At 33.8% G+C, this 15,423-nt stretch overlaps 1 protein-coding gene across 6 annotated transcripts in view; it reads right to left on the bottom strand.

Moving 5' to 3' along the window:
• Positions 1–1,393: 1,393 nt before the first annotated feature.
• LOC127548000 (tetratricopeptide repeat protein 39B-like) overlaps positions 1,394–15,423 on the bottom strand; it is a 30,078-nt gene continuing 16,048 nt past the window's right edge. For 2 of the 6 annotated variants that reach the window (XM_051975142.1, XM_051975139.1), the window contains 2 exons: positions 13,940–14,053; positions 4,098–6,626 (listed from right to left, as the gene is read on the bottom strand). In XM_051975142.1, the coding sequence (XP_051831102.1) occupies positions 4,822–6,546 (1,725 nt within the window). In that variant the 5' untranslated portion in view covers positions 6,547–6,626; positions 13,940–14,053 and the 3' untranslated portion in view covers positions 4,098–4,821. Of the gene's footprint in view, positions 1,952–4,097; positions 6,696–13,939; positions 14,054–15,423 lie in introns of those variants that run through there. The other 4 variants (XM_051975141.1, XM_051975144.1, XR_007950303.1 and 1 more) reach the window with 3 other exon arrangements.

Here is a 15,423-nt window from a genome sequence, read left to right as displayed (position 1 = left end):
ATATATATATATATGACCAGCAGTCAGACAATAACTTGACCAAAGACTGCAAAAAGCATGCTAAGGCTTTTTTCTTTGTTATAAACTTAGAAAAGGAAGAAATTAAAAAAAAAAAAGATTAACATTCATTTTTTAAAATTTTGAGTTTCAAATTCTCTCCAAATCCCTTCCTTGCCCATTTACAAGCAATATAAGATACCATTTGTTATATAAAACATTTTCATATTTTCATATTAGCAATATTACCCTCAAAACAAGAAAAATAAAGTGAAAAAATGTTTCAATCTTTACTCAGAGTTTATCAAGTCTTCCTCTGGAGGTGCATAGCATTTTCATCATAAATCCTTTGGAATTGTCCTGGATCACTGTTTTGATCAGAGTAGCTAAGTCTTTCACAGTTAATTATCATTATAATTTTGCTGTTACTGTGCACAATGTTCTGGTTCCTCTCACTTCACTCTACATCATATAAATCCAGCTTTTTTTTTTTTTTTTTAATCCATCCCCTTCATCATTTCTTATAGGCCAATAGTATTCCATCACAATCATATTCCATAATTTGTTTAGCCAGTCCCCAATGATGGAAATCTCAAAAAAAAAAAAATTAAACATATTAAATTTAAACATTCATTAAATAGTAGTAAAGTACCAAAGCACTGGATTCCAAGTCAAAAAATCTGGATCTGAATCCTTACTTTACTACTTAGATGAACTTGGATAAGTAATTTCTTTGTGGAACACAATTTGCTTCTCTATAGAAAGAGGAGTTTGGGCTAGGCAATATCTAAGATTTTCCTGCTCCAAATTCTAGGATCCTATGACATCATTGCAAATTAGTTGTCATGGAAAGCCTTATGAAAGAGATGATCGTAAACATATTGGATATATATATATATATAAGTAGAAGGGAGACAACATTAACAAAGGCATAAAATTGGTAATGAGGTTATGTTTGAAGCCAGTGAGGACTATCTAGTTAGAACATGGAGAACTTGCTGGGGAGTGGTGTTAGAGTTAAAGTTAGCTGGATGAGACTTGATTTTGGAAAATCTTGAAGGTCACAATTTAAATTTCTTCAGGTACGAAATAAGATACCATTGGAAATTTGTAAGAAGAGGAGTGACATCATCAAATCAATACTACAATAAATAACTATGGCTGTCACTAAAATTCCCCTTTCACAGTCAAGAAATTGTTTATCAATTGAGCTTTTAACATAATAGAGGCATATGATGAAATTGTGGTAATTAGAAAAAAAGAAAAGACAAATTTGAGACTTGTCTGAAAGCTTTTTGACATCGCATATAAAAAGATTCCATTGCTATGAATTATATTATTTTAGCTTCTAGAAATGGTCAAAAGTAACAAATTGTAAAAACATCAGAGTCAGTGCTATTGACTAAACTTGTATGTATTGAATATAACTTAAAGTTGAAGAAAACCATCCTTCCTGAATTCTCCATGTTTTAGGAAAGTTACTAAAACTTAATACATTTACTATTCATTCAAATAGTATTCTACAAAGAGTAAACAAGGAATACAGGCAGAGTACTTTTCTACCCTAAAAAAACAATGGCTAGAAAGATGAAAAGATAAGGAATCACTCAAAATTAGTGCTGACAAAGTAAGTGACAACAAGGCTTTTAAGAGGATATCTTTTCTGAGTCAAGAGAGGTACATAAGCAGTTATTCACTAACAATTTCTTGATAATTTACCAAGGAAAATTTTCTGAAAATGCAAGAGGGGATAAACTGAAGTTCTTTCTCTGGTTTATGTTGGGAAATCATGATGTTTCTCCATTATCTTGACATATTGATGCAGCAAAACAACTTCCCCATGTATTTCATGGAGGTGGGCTTTTCTAATCACCAACTTTGTCAGAAGAAATGGTAGATCTCAACAGAGTCGTCAATCCAGAAGATTCAGGCCTAGCCAAGGAGCAGCTACATGCTGCAAAGGTAAAGACAAAGTCTTGATTCTATATTTACTACCAAAGCAAGCAAGTCACTTTACTTTTCTAGGCCTCCATTTCTTCATTGGTAAAATGAAGGAATTAGACTAGAAGATTTCTATGATCTCCTGCATCTCTACATCCCGTGAATCTGGTTTCCCTACTATGATAGTCTTCAATTCAGTTTGGTTCAGTAGAGATAGAGAAGGCAGAGATGCATCCATGTTTAGAATGAAGATAGCAAGTCCTAATTGGGACTTGCTATATGTAATGGAAAGGTCTTGTTGTACGCTTACATAGATCCTCTTTTCCTTTTCTCTATGCCCTATTCATTCTTTCCTTTCTCTTTACTTATTTTCCCTTCCTTGAAAAAAGGAATGGGAAACTTCAACTATTCTGGTGTTTTATAGAAAAATTGCAATTCTACAAATGTGCCCTATGGTGAAAAGGATTTACCAATATTTTTCTATATACCTGTATCGGTATGTCAATAATAAATAACTTTTGTGGAAAAGGCTTTTAGATATGTACAGAAGGAAAAAAAAAGTTTTCAAAAGAAAAACCAGCAAAAACTATACAACTTAGAACATCTTTTTTTTTTTTTTTTGAAAAATCTTGCTAAAACATTCCTTGATTTTTTTTTTCAATCAGTCTATCAATATGCATTATTAAGCTTTTCTCTAATACTTGAATCCTTTGGTCTTATTATCTTATCTTATTTCTTATCATAAAGATCTTATCTTATATAACATCCAGTTAAGATGTTGATAAAAGGCATTTTAGGAATTTTATACAATATAATTGGAAAACTACTAGCTTTTTGGAAGAACTAGGATATTTTATAACCCTTTTTGATCATTTATATTTCTGAGGAGAGATGATCAAAGGACTTTGATTAAACTCCCTTGAAGTTAAAGAGATATCAGCATGGTGTGATGGACACCTGGAGTCACTCTGCTCTGAAGTCAAAGAACTTGGTTAAAATCTCACCTCTTCCTGTGTAATTTTGGCCAAGAGTCACAACTTCCCTGGATTTGTTTCCCAATCTATTCAAATATAGGACCTGGACTAGATGGCTTTCCAGCTCTATGTCTATTACCCTGTGATTCAGGGCTTTGTGTGCATTTCCCCATGGAAGACAGAGACATACCCATTAACACTTCAATGAGAGGAAGGATGCCACAGGGTCTGTGCCCTAATTGAATACTGATACATTTGTAACTTGTGGTGGAGAAGGAAAATTGTTTTAAGTTTCTTCTGGCTCAGACTGTTACAGATTAGAATTATCCCCCTTATACTGTCCTTTAAAAGAGCCAGCAGACCTGCTTGGAAGGAACTGATGCCAGAGACCTAAAAGAATACTTTGATCCCTAGGGTGTGATGTTTGTGGACTGAGTCACAAAACAGGTGCAAGGATCCTTAAGTTCTGGTCCATTCTCTTCTGAGAGACTGGCCAAAAACAAGACCTGGGATATTCTTTCTAAGATGTGTTATCAAGCAACTCCCCTTCTCTTTTTAAGAGTCTGGATCCCAGAACTCTAAATATTTTTCAAAAAAACTGGTATTCTGGAACTCTCTTTAATCCTCCAAAACATAGGAATTTAGGAACTTAAAAAGGTCAAGGTCTCCCATTGCATCTAGAGCCATCTCCTTGTCTTGATCTGTATCTGGCAACTGGACCCAGATGACTCTGGATTTTAATCCTCTAAAACAGTGGTTCTCAAAGTATGGCTTAGAGAATCCTGGGGATCTCTGAAACCTTTTTAGAGGATCTACAAATTCAAAAATAGTTTTTATTTCCAATATGGTAAATGTCTATAAATATAATCCAGATAAACAAAAACGCTTTGGAAAGATCCTCAATAATTTTTAATAGGATAAAAATACTGAAAACAAAAGTTTGAGAACCACTGCTCTAAAACATAGGAATTTGGGGACTATTGCTACTGACCACATAGAATTCTCCAGGGCTGACTTCTGGTAATGGAAAGACCTTAAGGGGCTGAGCCAATCCATACGCTTCCTACCTTAGGAAACAAAGTTGCCTTTTTTTCCCCTTTTTCTCTCTCATTCTCCTTTCTCTCTCCTCTCTCTTTCTCTCTCTCTCTCTCTCTCTCTCTCTCTCTCTCTCTCTCTCTCTCTCTCTCTCGCCCAGAGGGTCTTCATATTTTCTTTTATAGGCCCTATATAAAGGGAGTATTCTCATTTACAATAGCTTGAGCCAATCAAATTATTTCCTAATGCTGAGACAAATAATCAATGAGAAAGAAACTAAGATCCTAAGAGCCTGGCACCAGGTTGTTGTTATTGTTCAGTGGTTTCAGTCATTTCCAACTCTTCGTGACCCTATGGACTATATTGTCCATGGAATTTTCTTAGCAAAGGTCCTGGAATGGTTTGCCATTTCCTTCTCCACTGGATTAAGACAAGTAGGCTTAGTGACTTGCCCAGCAACACACAGCTAGATGGTGTCTAAGGCCGATGTTGAATGCAGGTCTTCCTGACTCCAGGCCCAGGCTCTTTGCTTTAAGCCATCTAGTTGCCTTTTTGGCAGCTAGGAGCAGGAGGTTATGATTTAAACAATGATCTCATCCCTTTAACCTCCCCAGATCAATCTTCTACATTTTATTATTCAAGGATGTAAATCACTCTATTTGCTAAATTAAACCTTTGAAGCATTTGATAGCTATTGAAAAGAGGTTACTGTGATGTTAGATACCTTAACATATTGTTCAGATACTTTTAGCAACTACCTTTTCTTGGATTCTTTCCACACAGAACTGATTTTTTTTTTTTTTTTTTGTTAATGGCATCTTGTTTATTTTAGATATTACATTTATGTGGAATAAAATCACCACTTATTTTAAAATCATTTGTTTTTAGTCATTTGCTGAAGGGCTAAATGAACCCTAAAGTGTAATCTGCTCTCCATGGAAAAGTCTTTAAAGTTTTTAATATACTTTAGGGTTCTTATTGCTGTATTCTTATTTCCTTGTTGATACTGAAGTAATCCCAGCTCATAGTATGCATATGGTACCAAATAGGTATCAAACTTGATCATTTTTTCATTTGTAATAACACGGTTAAAGTATAGCTCAGCTCTCCAGTATTTGCCTAGATATTTTAGGCATAGACCTTTTAGTAAATATACCAAACACTTGTCATCTATTTGATAATCTTCGTTTTGTTCTTCTGGTAAAACTGTCTCTTCTTTTTCAATCAGTACTAGCCAGAGTGAAAGGAGGTCTTGTCTTTTTCTAATAATTCGGAAGCCACTCCAGATATACATAAGCTCCAGAACAGGTTGTGCTGTATGCCAGGAGGTAGTACCACTATAGCGTTGGGATTTCAAAGCAGCAAAGTTTTCCACTGGGAGAGAATGCCCTAAAATTTTGATTTTTAGGCTGTCTACTTTTAAAAATAAAGATGTTATATCCTCACCTACTGAGTTCACAAATTCAGCAGGAAGCATGGTCAAAATGATAGCTTTGTTGAATGTGTAGGAAGCTTTGGACCATTTGCTATGTTGACAGAGTAGGTCTGCATAGTGGTAAGCAGAACGCCATTCCTGCTGGAAAATGTAGCACCACATAAGTTCCCAGTAGCAGAAGTGATGAAGTTGCTGCCATTCATTTTGTAAAAAAATGCATTGTTGAAGTTTTAACTCTGCATAGTCAAAATTCCCTTTTAGCATGTTTAAGCGTCCATAACAAAAAACAAGGAAGACACAGTTTGGAAACTTCCTGAGATAACTTAAAAGGAGAGCTTCTAAATTATGCTTCTTTTCCTTTCCAGTGCCAAGAGTTACAGAGATGTAACTATAATATAGGAACAAGGTTAACAAACATAGTATGTTGTTAATACTGGAAGATAATGCACCTTCATAGAGTGAAGTGAGACCTAATTCCAAATTGCCAGGATAACCAACAAAATTCAATAGTGAAAGAACCTTAGGTGGTACCAGTGCTGTTATCAAATTGAATATTCCAATTCCAAATTTTATTCCTCCAGCCAAATGTTTCTGGGTTTTGCTTTGGTAGTTTGGTAAATGTAAAAATAGCTCTTGACAATCTCTATATATTTGATAACTTAGCCCAAAATTAATTCCAGATTTGAGAAAACTAAACATATTTTCTTCTTGTAAAAGTATCAAAGATGCTTTCAGGGATAAACTTTGAGCATAGCAGAGTTCTGCATGAAATTCTTCTTCCTTAACTATGCTTATTCCTTTTTTATAAATTAGACGAGACAGCGAACTAATCATTGAGGTTTTTTTTCTGAATTTTTCACAAGTTTTCAAAACTTCATTCATTGTGGTGTTTGCCATTTGTATATCTTGTGGATTTAAAGTCAGGAAGGCCCTAAGAACCACAATAATGCCATAGATAAGGGCATGGTACATGCTTTTATTATATAACGGACGAAGTGAATCCATAGCTTCTGAGAATTTATTACTTAGAAATAAATACAATCCTATCGTACTTTCTTCTATGGATGAAGGAAGGTCGATTGATGTTGGTACTGGAATTTCTTCAAAGGCATCTTCAAAATGGTCCTCCTCCTCACTTTCCATTACAATTCTAGGAAATGCCATATTTGTTTTCCACTCTGGAGAAGATATATAACGTATATGGAGTGCAATGATGTAGTTGAAAACAAATTGCTTCTTCTTTCCTGAGCAATGAGAAAGTGACCAATGTTCAGTACAGGGTTCAGATCAATATTGAAATCTTCAAGTTGTTGCTGTTTCAATAAAAATAGAATTTTTAAAAACAAGAATTCAGATAGTTGGGTAATGCAATTTGATTGGCACTTTTACAAGAAAAGAGAAAAAAAAAAAAAAAAAGAAGTCACACAGATAGATAGTAAAGTGGAACTAGAAGCCACCAGCTACAGGGAAGAAAAGAGGCAAAAGACTGAGGCAGAGAGAATTGGGTTGAGTTTCAGTTCAGATAAATTGCTTTTGTCAGACCTTACAGTTCACATGGGCTATAGTTTTCATAGTATTGTCTTCTATAATCAGTGCTTTTTGGAAGCAAATTAACCATTCTATACAGAAATGTGTTGTAATTGTACATTAAGCCTGAACCTTGCAAAAAGAACTCCCCTTTTCTCTTTCTACATAATAACTGTTCTCCACATCTTGTATCCATTTTAACCTTTAATAATCAGTTTTAAAATCAGTTTATGGCAAGGAAATTGTATGTAAAACAGATACCATATTCAAATGTACTGTTATTTAAGTTGTGATAAAGTAGCATCATATGAAAAAAAGAAAACTGTTCTTCAGTTATTCAATTACTCTGTGTTAAACAAAAGCTCAACTCTTAAAGACCAGACCACAAAATTCTACTAGGGAGTTGGGGATGGAGAATAATTCTCTAGATTGCCTTAAAATGATTTTTATGTTGAGGGAAATCAAGCGGAGTACAAATTTTAACCCACAGACCCAAGATTCTCCAATCTATCTCAGAAGAGGGCTCCCTTAGACATTTCTAGCAATTTCAAATGCAAGTTAGGCAGGATTGATAGGTTTAGTGATTGCTTCATCACTACCAGGCCTCCCAGGCCCCATCTGATCTTAAGGCAATGACATACTGATATTCCTTGTAAAGGATTTAATGTACATATTATTTTTAATTTTCTTAGTTACTACTGTATAATAGATGCAAGCTAATGTTTTTGTGCCTTGGTATATGCAATATTATGCAGCTCCTTCAATTTTTAAAAAAAGTTGTGAGCAGACAACTGCTTATAAAAGCATTAGACATGGTAGTTTAGTGTTAAAATTAAGTAAAACTTAGGATAAAGTTAATTTGATTAATGATATAGTCATGGATCCTACTAGACATATTTGACAAATAAATTGTGTAAATGATTATAAAAATAGTCAAACTAAACAGTTCTGTGGCAATGGACCATCTTAGAGCTTCCTAATCCAAACTATATCGAGGACTAGTAAGATATCTAAATTTGCTACTGCTAACTGTTCTGTCCTTTGTAGACTCAGCATGCTAGTTTTACTCGATTGGCAGAATAGGATGAAGAGAGGAAGAAACAGTTGTTTAAGAATATAGCCAGTGGGAAATCTGGAAGCTCAAACACATTTGACAAATATTTCTATGCCATTCACAGTAGAATGCTCTGGCATTAAATATCTGTTCATGTATAAAGTATTCGTAATAGTATCCCTTATTTCATCTCTTTGTATACTACACTCTTGGGTTGCCTAGCTTCTCTCTCTAGTTTTAGCTATGCCAGGGATTCCTTTTGGCAACTGGGGGATTCAGGATCTACTAAATGATGGACATAGTAATCTCCAAGTATTTGGATCTGGGAAAGTATTAGCAATTTTTAATTCTTGTTTCATGGAAAAAGACAGGAAGGGAAAGTGTAATGTATCCATGGAGGTAAAACAAACTGATGAATAACTTCAATGTGTTATTAATGGGGAAATTTCTTCTGGAATTAAGATTAAGACTTTTAATTAAATCCTAAGTGTGTATTAACTTAATTAAGATGCCCCAGCTTCATTCAAAGAATTAGAATAGGGTGTAGGAAAAGAGTGAAAGGACATTTTGAAAACATGGGGCACATCATGGGAGGACAGGGCTGGATTTGAGCAGGCAGAAAATAGGGTCAGACAGCAAGTGCCTAGGGCATAAACAAAACAGGAAGACAGATGCAAGAGAAGTTAAAAAAAGAAAGAAGAGTAGCTTCAGGGTAAACAAGAGAATAAACAGTACCAAGAAAATAAAGAATGGTCAACAGTTACATGCTGTTGGAAAGATCATCGAATGATGACTAAGGGGAAAAAATGGCTTTGGTAATTGGAAGGTTATGGATGTCTTTAAAGTAAGGTTGACATTCAGAAGATAAGTGGAAACAAAAAGCAATTTACAAGGGCTTGAATGAGTGGTAAGAAAATAATATTTGAATTAATTATAAGACTATACTTTTTAGAAGAATTATGTCAAACAAACATTTATTAAGTGCTAATTATACACACTATGGTAGATATTGGGGAAACAAAGAAGTAGGTAGGAAAACTTCCTGTTTATGACCATCAAGCTGAAACTACATTGTAAGATGGAGCAGAAAAGATGTTCTGAATAAAAATTCCCTAACAAAGCCAACAAGAAATGCCATGACTTCAGCTGTTCATACACCAAGAGATCTAAAACATTTTTGTACTTTAACCCCGTGGTTTGTCTGATGAAACCTATAAAACTCTTCTCAATTTATAAAAAAATTTATATTTGAATTTAATGCTGCTTCAGTTAGAGTAAGGTTTCTTAAACTTTTTTCACTTGGAAAAATTCAATTTTTCCTGCAAAAATTTTTATGTGAGCTCAGTATATAGATATGTAAAATAGGTATCGTTACAAACATTTACTGATAATAAATCATAATTCCACAATCCCTATATTCAGTTACTCACAATTTAAGGAGATTTTAGTTAATGGATAGTGAAAATGAGGGTATTTTTTTCTATCCAAGTTCACAGACCTCTTAGGGTTAAAAACTCATTCATTATACACAAATGCAAAAAATATGGATGAAAATCAGAGTGATGTATAGAACCTATGGTAAATAGAAATTTGAAATAGATATCAAGGGGATTAGGTCCATGATTGGAATATGATTCCACATGGCATGATTTTTAAAAAAATAAGATAAAGATGTTATGTGAAGATGGGGGTGTCACATTATTATATAAAATATATTTATATGAGGAAATTCAAGAACCAGAGTGAAAAAGCATGGTGGAAAACATTTGGATAAAAACCAATGGAAACAGAAATAGTAGTTGTATATAATCTAAGTATACCATAGATTGTCTGGAAAGAAAGAATAGAGACGTTTGGTAAACACTTCATACAAGCTAAGCAGGAAAAATGTTTTAATAGTGAAAGAATATTTCTTTTTTAATGATAGATTTTATTTTCAAAATACATGCAAAGATAGTTTTCAACATTCACCCTAGTAAAATCCTGTGTTCCAAATTTTTTTCCCTCCCCTCTCCCCAATCTTCTCCCCTAAACAGCAAATAATCCAATATATGTTAAATATGTGCAATTTTTCTATACATTTCCACATTATCATGCTACGTAAGAAAAATCAGATAAAAAAATGAGAAAGAAAAAAACCCCAAACAAACAAGAACAACAAAAAAGGTGAAAATACTATGTTGTGACTCTCATTCAGTCCCCAAAGTCCTTTTTCTGGATGGAGATGGCTCTCTCCAAAAAAGAAAATTTCAATTATTCAGGCATCTGCTAAAGCTATGCTTGCCCCAAAGCAGAGAAACTAATAATTTATTGACTTACTTTAATTGGCTTACCTTAAAGAGGTAAAGAACCAATAAGGGGCTCTTAGAGTTTTTAAATACATATATAGATTATATACACAAGGCTAGAAAAAGCTGATTTCTTGCTCTATCTTTAAAAACTGCCAGACTATAATCATCTCTCTTTTTTCTTGCTGCATTCTGAAGGTGAAGATCATAGTTCACTCACCAAATGGGAGACATGAACTCAACCTAAGTAAGGCATACCTTCCTTCTTTTATCTCAGCTCTGAAAAATGAGCTTGGAATTTCTGTTCTGTCTTATTTGTGTTTCTCAATTCTGGGTGCCATGGTGATTCTCCAGAAACTCTATGTTCAAGATATGGCAATCTTGGAGCTAGGATTACATATAAACAGGATGATATAGCTAACTACTCTGGCAAGAAAATCCAGTGAAGTCAAGGTACCTGGGATTTGAGCATAAAGGGTTGGGGAGAGGGATTGGAATTGAAAGTGGGGTTATTGTGCTATATAGAAACTGAGCTAAACTATAACTTTCATTCCCTACCCCTGCCCAGAGATTGGGGCAGAGGTGAGGAGAGGGAGGAATTATGTCATATGTGTTAGGGAATAAGTTTATCATTATAACTTTGAAATAAATATTTCTTTCTAAAAGCTAATTCTATTGTAATGGAACTGGGGAGCAGAAGACCTATCCCTATAGTTGAAGGAACACAATTGGTGGAGACTAGAGCCATTTGCAGAAAGCCTTGATACTACAATCCCTTTTAAAGTACTGGAGAACCCTAGGGTGAAGTGTGACATATCCCACTTTAAGGAAGTAAGTGCCAAGGTGGTTAAGTGGTACATATTATTTTTCTGGTCTGGCTTGTTTTACTCTGGATCAGTCTGCGTCAGTCTTCTCATGCTTCTCTGAGCTTTTAACATTTGTTATTTATCATTTAACACTTCAGCAATATTCTATACTGAGAATCCAGAGTATATTCAGCCATTCCCCCAACAGATGAGCATTTTGATTTCAGTTCTTTGCTCCCTCAAAGAATGCTGTTATGAATATTTTGGTATTTCTTTTTATTTTTAAATTCCTTGGGGTATTTGTCTTAGTAGTGGAGTATCTAGACCAAAGAGCATGGCATTTTAATTTCTTTTTAAATCATAATTTCAAATTACAAAAGGTGATGGGTACAATTCACAGCTCCATTAATAGTTATTTTGACTTCTCTGAAGTCAAACTATTTGAAATCAACTATTTCTATTGGCTATTATTTTTGCGAATTTGTTGAGTATAAGGTAAAACTCAAGAGTTGTGATTTGCACTTTTCTTATTAATAATTTGGTGCAAACTTTCATATAGTTGTTTGAAATTTTTCTTTTGAGAATTATTCATATACTTTTACCTTCTCTGTGATTCTTGTCTATGTCCTCTCATGAATTTCTTTCAGGAGAGCAATCATAATTCTGGAAGTCTCTAAGTATTTTAATATTCTGAGGGCATTAAATGCAATACTTAACTCTCCCACTATGGTTCCTCCTTCATCATGATGGAATCTCAGAATTAGAAGAGACTCTAATCATCTTTTATTCTAAACAATACCTAAACAAGAATCCCCTCTACAATATGGTCAGTAATCTATCTGGTCACTTTCACTACCTTATTTCCTTATCATACATTTCATGAATGGTATATTTTATGCCATTTCTTCTATGCAAGTCATAAAATATATGATGCAAGGCACTTATATTCACCATATCTGTCTACACTGGTGTTTGGAATTTGACTGGCAATTTGGAGATTGTGGTGTTACATGAGTTACAGATATTTCCTATTATTGTAAAATATTAAACTATTCAGATGGATCTGACCTCTTTGTCATTATAGATATGAACACCAATAATGAAGATCACAACTCATCCATATCATGTGCCATTTATGAACATGTACTCTAACCATGTGAAAAGCCAATCTTCTTTAATGTTCATGCATTTTTTAATATATTTTGAATTCTACTTCATAACTCCTTGTTTTACTGTGTTATGGTCTAATAAAACTCACTATGAATTTTTCCAGTATTTCTTTTCCATTCAATTCATTGCAGTGTTCCACAAGCAGGTTAACATTAATTTTTTTTAAAAGATGGAAGTAAATTGAAAGCAACTAAATACATTGCATAGTCTTGCAAGGATCCAGTTTGCTGTCCAATATTCTAGATCCAGTTCATGGTTAATCTGTAAAGCCTATGAGAAATAGTTGTCCAATCATGTCAAAGTCTGTATGAAAAGTATTGTTTATCTATTCGGTTTTTCCTGCATGGATTTATTAAACCAATCTCTTTTAAGCCTTCTCATTGAGCATGTCCTATAGTATTCAGGGTTTGCTGCAATCAGCACATTATCATCCACAAATAGGAGTGTTTGTAGGGAATAACTTCCATTTGGGTTCTAAATTTAACACCCCTCATTATAGTAGCAAACACCTTTGGTAAATTTATATCTTCCTGTTTTATGACATGTTTAACAGTAATAATCAGAAAAACATTAAGTAATTACCTCTGAAACTTTTTATTCAATTCTCTGTAGTGTTTTATAGGGATGCATAGCTATATAAGAATAGCTTCTATAACATAACCAATGCAAAGTCATCTGACCACTTCTGATTGTATAAAAAAATCAACATTCATGGGCAGATACCAACTTGGATGAAAACTTTTAAGGTGCATTTTGCTCGTGTCAATTTCTTTTTATAATCAGTGATAAACTGCTGAATCTTGTGTTCTCTGTAGCTTTTCTATTGATTGTGTTACTTTGAAGATGTGGATTGCTGTAAAAACTTTTTGCCAAAGTCTGTCTCTTCCTATCTTTTATTATCTAAGATATTCTTGATAGGTGTGTAGGACATTCCCAGATTTTATGAAAAAAAAAAGACTATAATTATATTAGCTGGTAGTTTTTGACATACTTTTGATTGCCAATTTTTGGTAATTTCTGATGTTTTCAATTGTGTCCGACTCTGAGTGATCCTGTTTCGGATTTTCTTGGAAGATAGTGGAATGGTTTGCCATTTCCTTTTCTAACTCATTTTACAAGCAATTTGCCCAGTGTCACTCTCTTAGTGTTTTAGGATAGAGTTGTACTCAGGAAGTTTTTTCTAGCTCTTCGCCAGACACTCTCTCCATTGTGCCACTTAGCTAATTTCCTAATGATTTTGAGTCTTTTGTTCTTTCAGATATCTTTAAAATTAACTCATTCATGCTTTCAAAATTGTGAAATTTCCTGTGAAAAATGTTTCAGGTATTTTGTTTGATCCAGTTGCTTGACCAGACTTCATTTTCTTATAGTATCATCTTCTTCATATAAGTAACTGAAATATTTATGTCCACATATAGTGGTGATTCTTTCACAGAATAATAAGATTCTCATAGTTGGAAAGGATCACAGATGCCATTTAGTCCAACTAATAACCACAGATAAACATAATGAATAAATGTCTACTCAACCGTATCAGAACTTTGTTTGGAAACTTTCTCCTGAGTTGGCCTGTTATACTTTTGGCTAATCATTAGGTAGTTTTCTCTCATATCAAGCTTAAATCTGCATCTCTACACTTCTATCCATAGCCCTAGTCCTACTATCTGGAGATGCACAAAGCAAACTTAATTCTTCCACAATTCTTCAAATACCTGAACACAGATATCTTATTCCCCTTTATGTCTTCTCAGTTCCTTCAATCAATCATCATATGGCAGGATTTCAAGTTCTTTCACCATCCTTGTTTCTCTCCTAACCTGCGGCACCTAGAACAGGGCACAATACTCCAAGATGTAGTTTGATCATGATCAAATACATTGGTTTTGTTACCTCTTGAGCTCAAGGCACACTAATACAGCCTAATGCATGCAGTCTAAAATGATGTTAGTTTTTCTATTGTCATATTACACTGTTGACTCATGCTGGACTTTTATTATGCTAAATGCTTATAGAATCAAGAACCTTTTTAGAGTTAACAGGAATCTTTGAATTTATCTAACTCAAATCTCCCATTTTACAGAGGGGAAAACTGGAATAAGAGAGGTGAAATAACCTGTCCAGAGTCACAAAGGTCATAGAAAACCCAAGCAGGATTTGGACTTGGTTCTTTTGACTTTTAGCCCAGTATACTACATTGTTTCCATAGTTGACTTTTTGTGTAGACCCTTGATTTCATTTGTGGAAGGAATTTTTTACTTTAAAAAAAAATTAATTAAAGTTTTTTTTAATTTTCAAAATATGGATAATTTTCAACATTAGCCCTTACAAAACCTTGTGTTCTAATTTTTTCCTTCCTTTCTCTCGCCCCCTCCCTTAGATGGCAAGTGATCCAATATATGTTAAACATGTGCAATTCTTCTATACATATATGGAAGAAATTTTTTAGTGAAGAACATGCTCTTTTTCAGACAAAATTCTGTCTTGTCACATTTTCCCATTGTGTACTCATGAGCTTATTAAATTTAATCTTATTAGATTTGACCTAATATTATAGCCTAATAGAATATTTTTGGATCTTGTCATCAAATGGGCTGGTTAGCCCTTTTCATTTTTTTTTTTTTTGAAAATTTGATATGTAAGTCACTTATGCATTATCCAGAATACTGATAAAATTAAAATTTCTTTTGTTCCATTAAAGATTTCCTTCCAAGTTGATAATGAACCATTAATAATTACTGTTTTGTTTTAACCATTCAAGCAGTTCTGAGTCAGTCTAACTGTACTATTGTCTAACTTGCATCTCTCAGCTCTGTTCATAAAAAATGACTTTGTTAAATGCTTTACTAAAATGTAAATTTTATCTGTAGTATTTACCAGCCTAGTAACTCCAAGGAGGGAATGAGATTAGTTTGGCAGATTTGTTTTTAAGGAAGTAATGCTGGGGCAGCTAGGTGGTGCAGTGGATAGAGCACCAGCCCTGAAGTCAGGAAGACCTGAGTTCAAATCTGACCTCAGACACTTAACACTTCCTAGCTGTGTGACCCTGAGCAAGTCACTTAACCCTGATTGCCTCAGCAAAAAAAAAAAAAAAAAAAAAAAAGAAGAAGTAATGCTGTCTCTTTATGATCACCAATTGTTTTTGCATCTTTTTTGTTAATCATGTATTATTATTCAGAATTTTGCCATGAATCAAAGT

The sequence above is a fragment of the Antechinus flavipes genome, chromosome 2, assembly GCF_016432865.1.
Source record: "Antechinus flavipes isolate AdamAnt ecotype Samford, QLD, Australia chromosome 2, AdamAnt_v2, whole genome shotgun sequence".
Taxonomy (NCBI): domain Eukaryota; kingdom Metazoa; phylum Chordata; class Mammalia; order Dasyuromorphia; family Dasyuridae; genus Antechinus; species Antechinus flavipes.
Note: the sequence above shows the minus strand (reverse complement) of the source record. Positions and strands in the feature narration are given on the sequence as shown.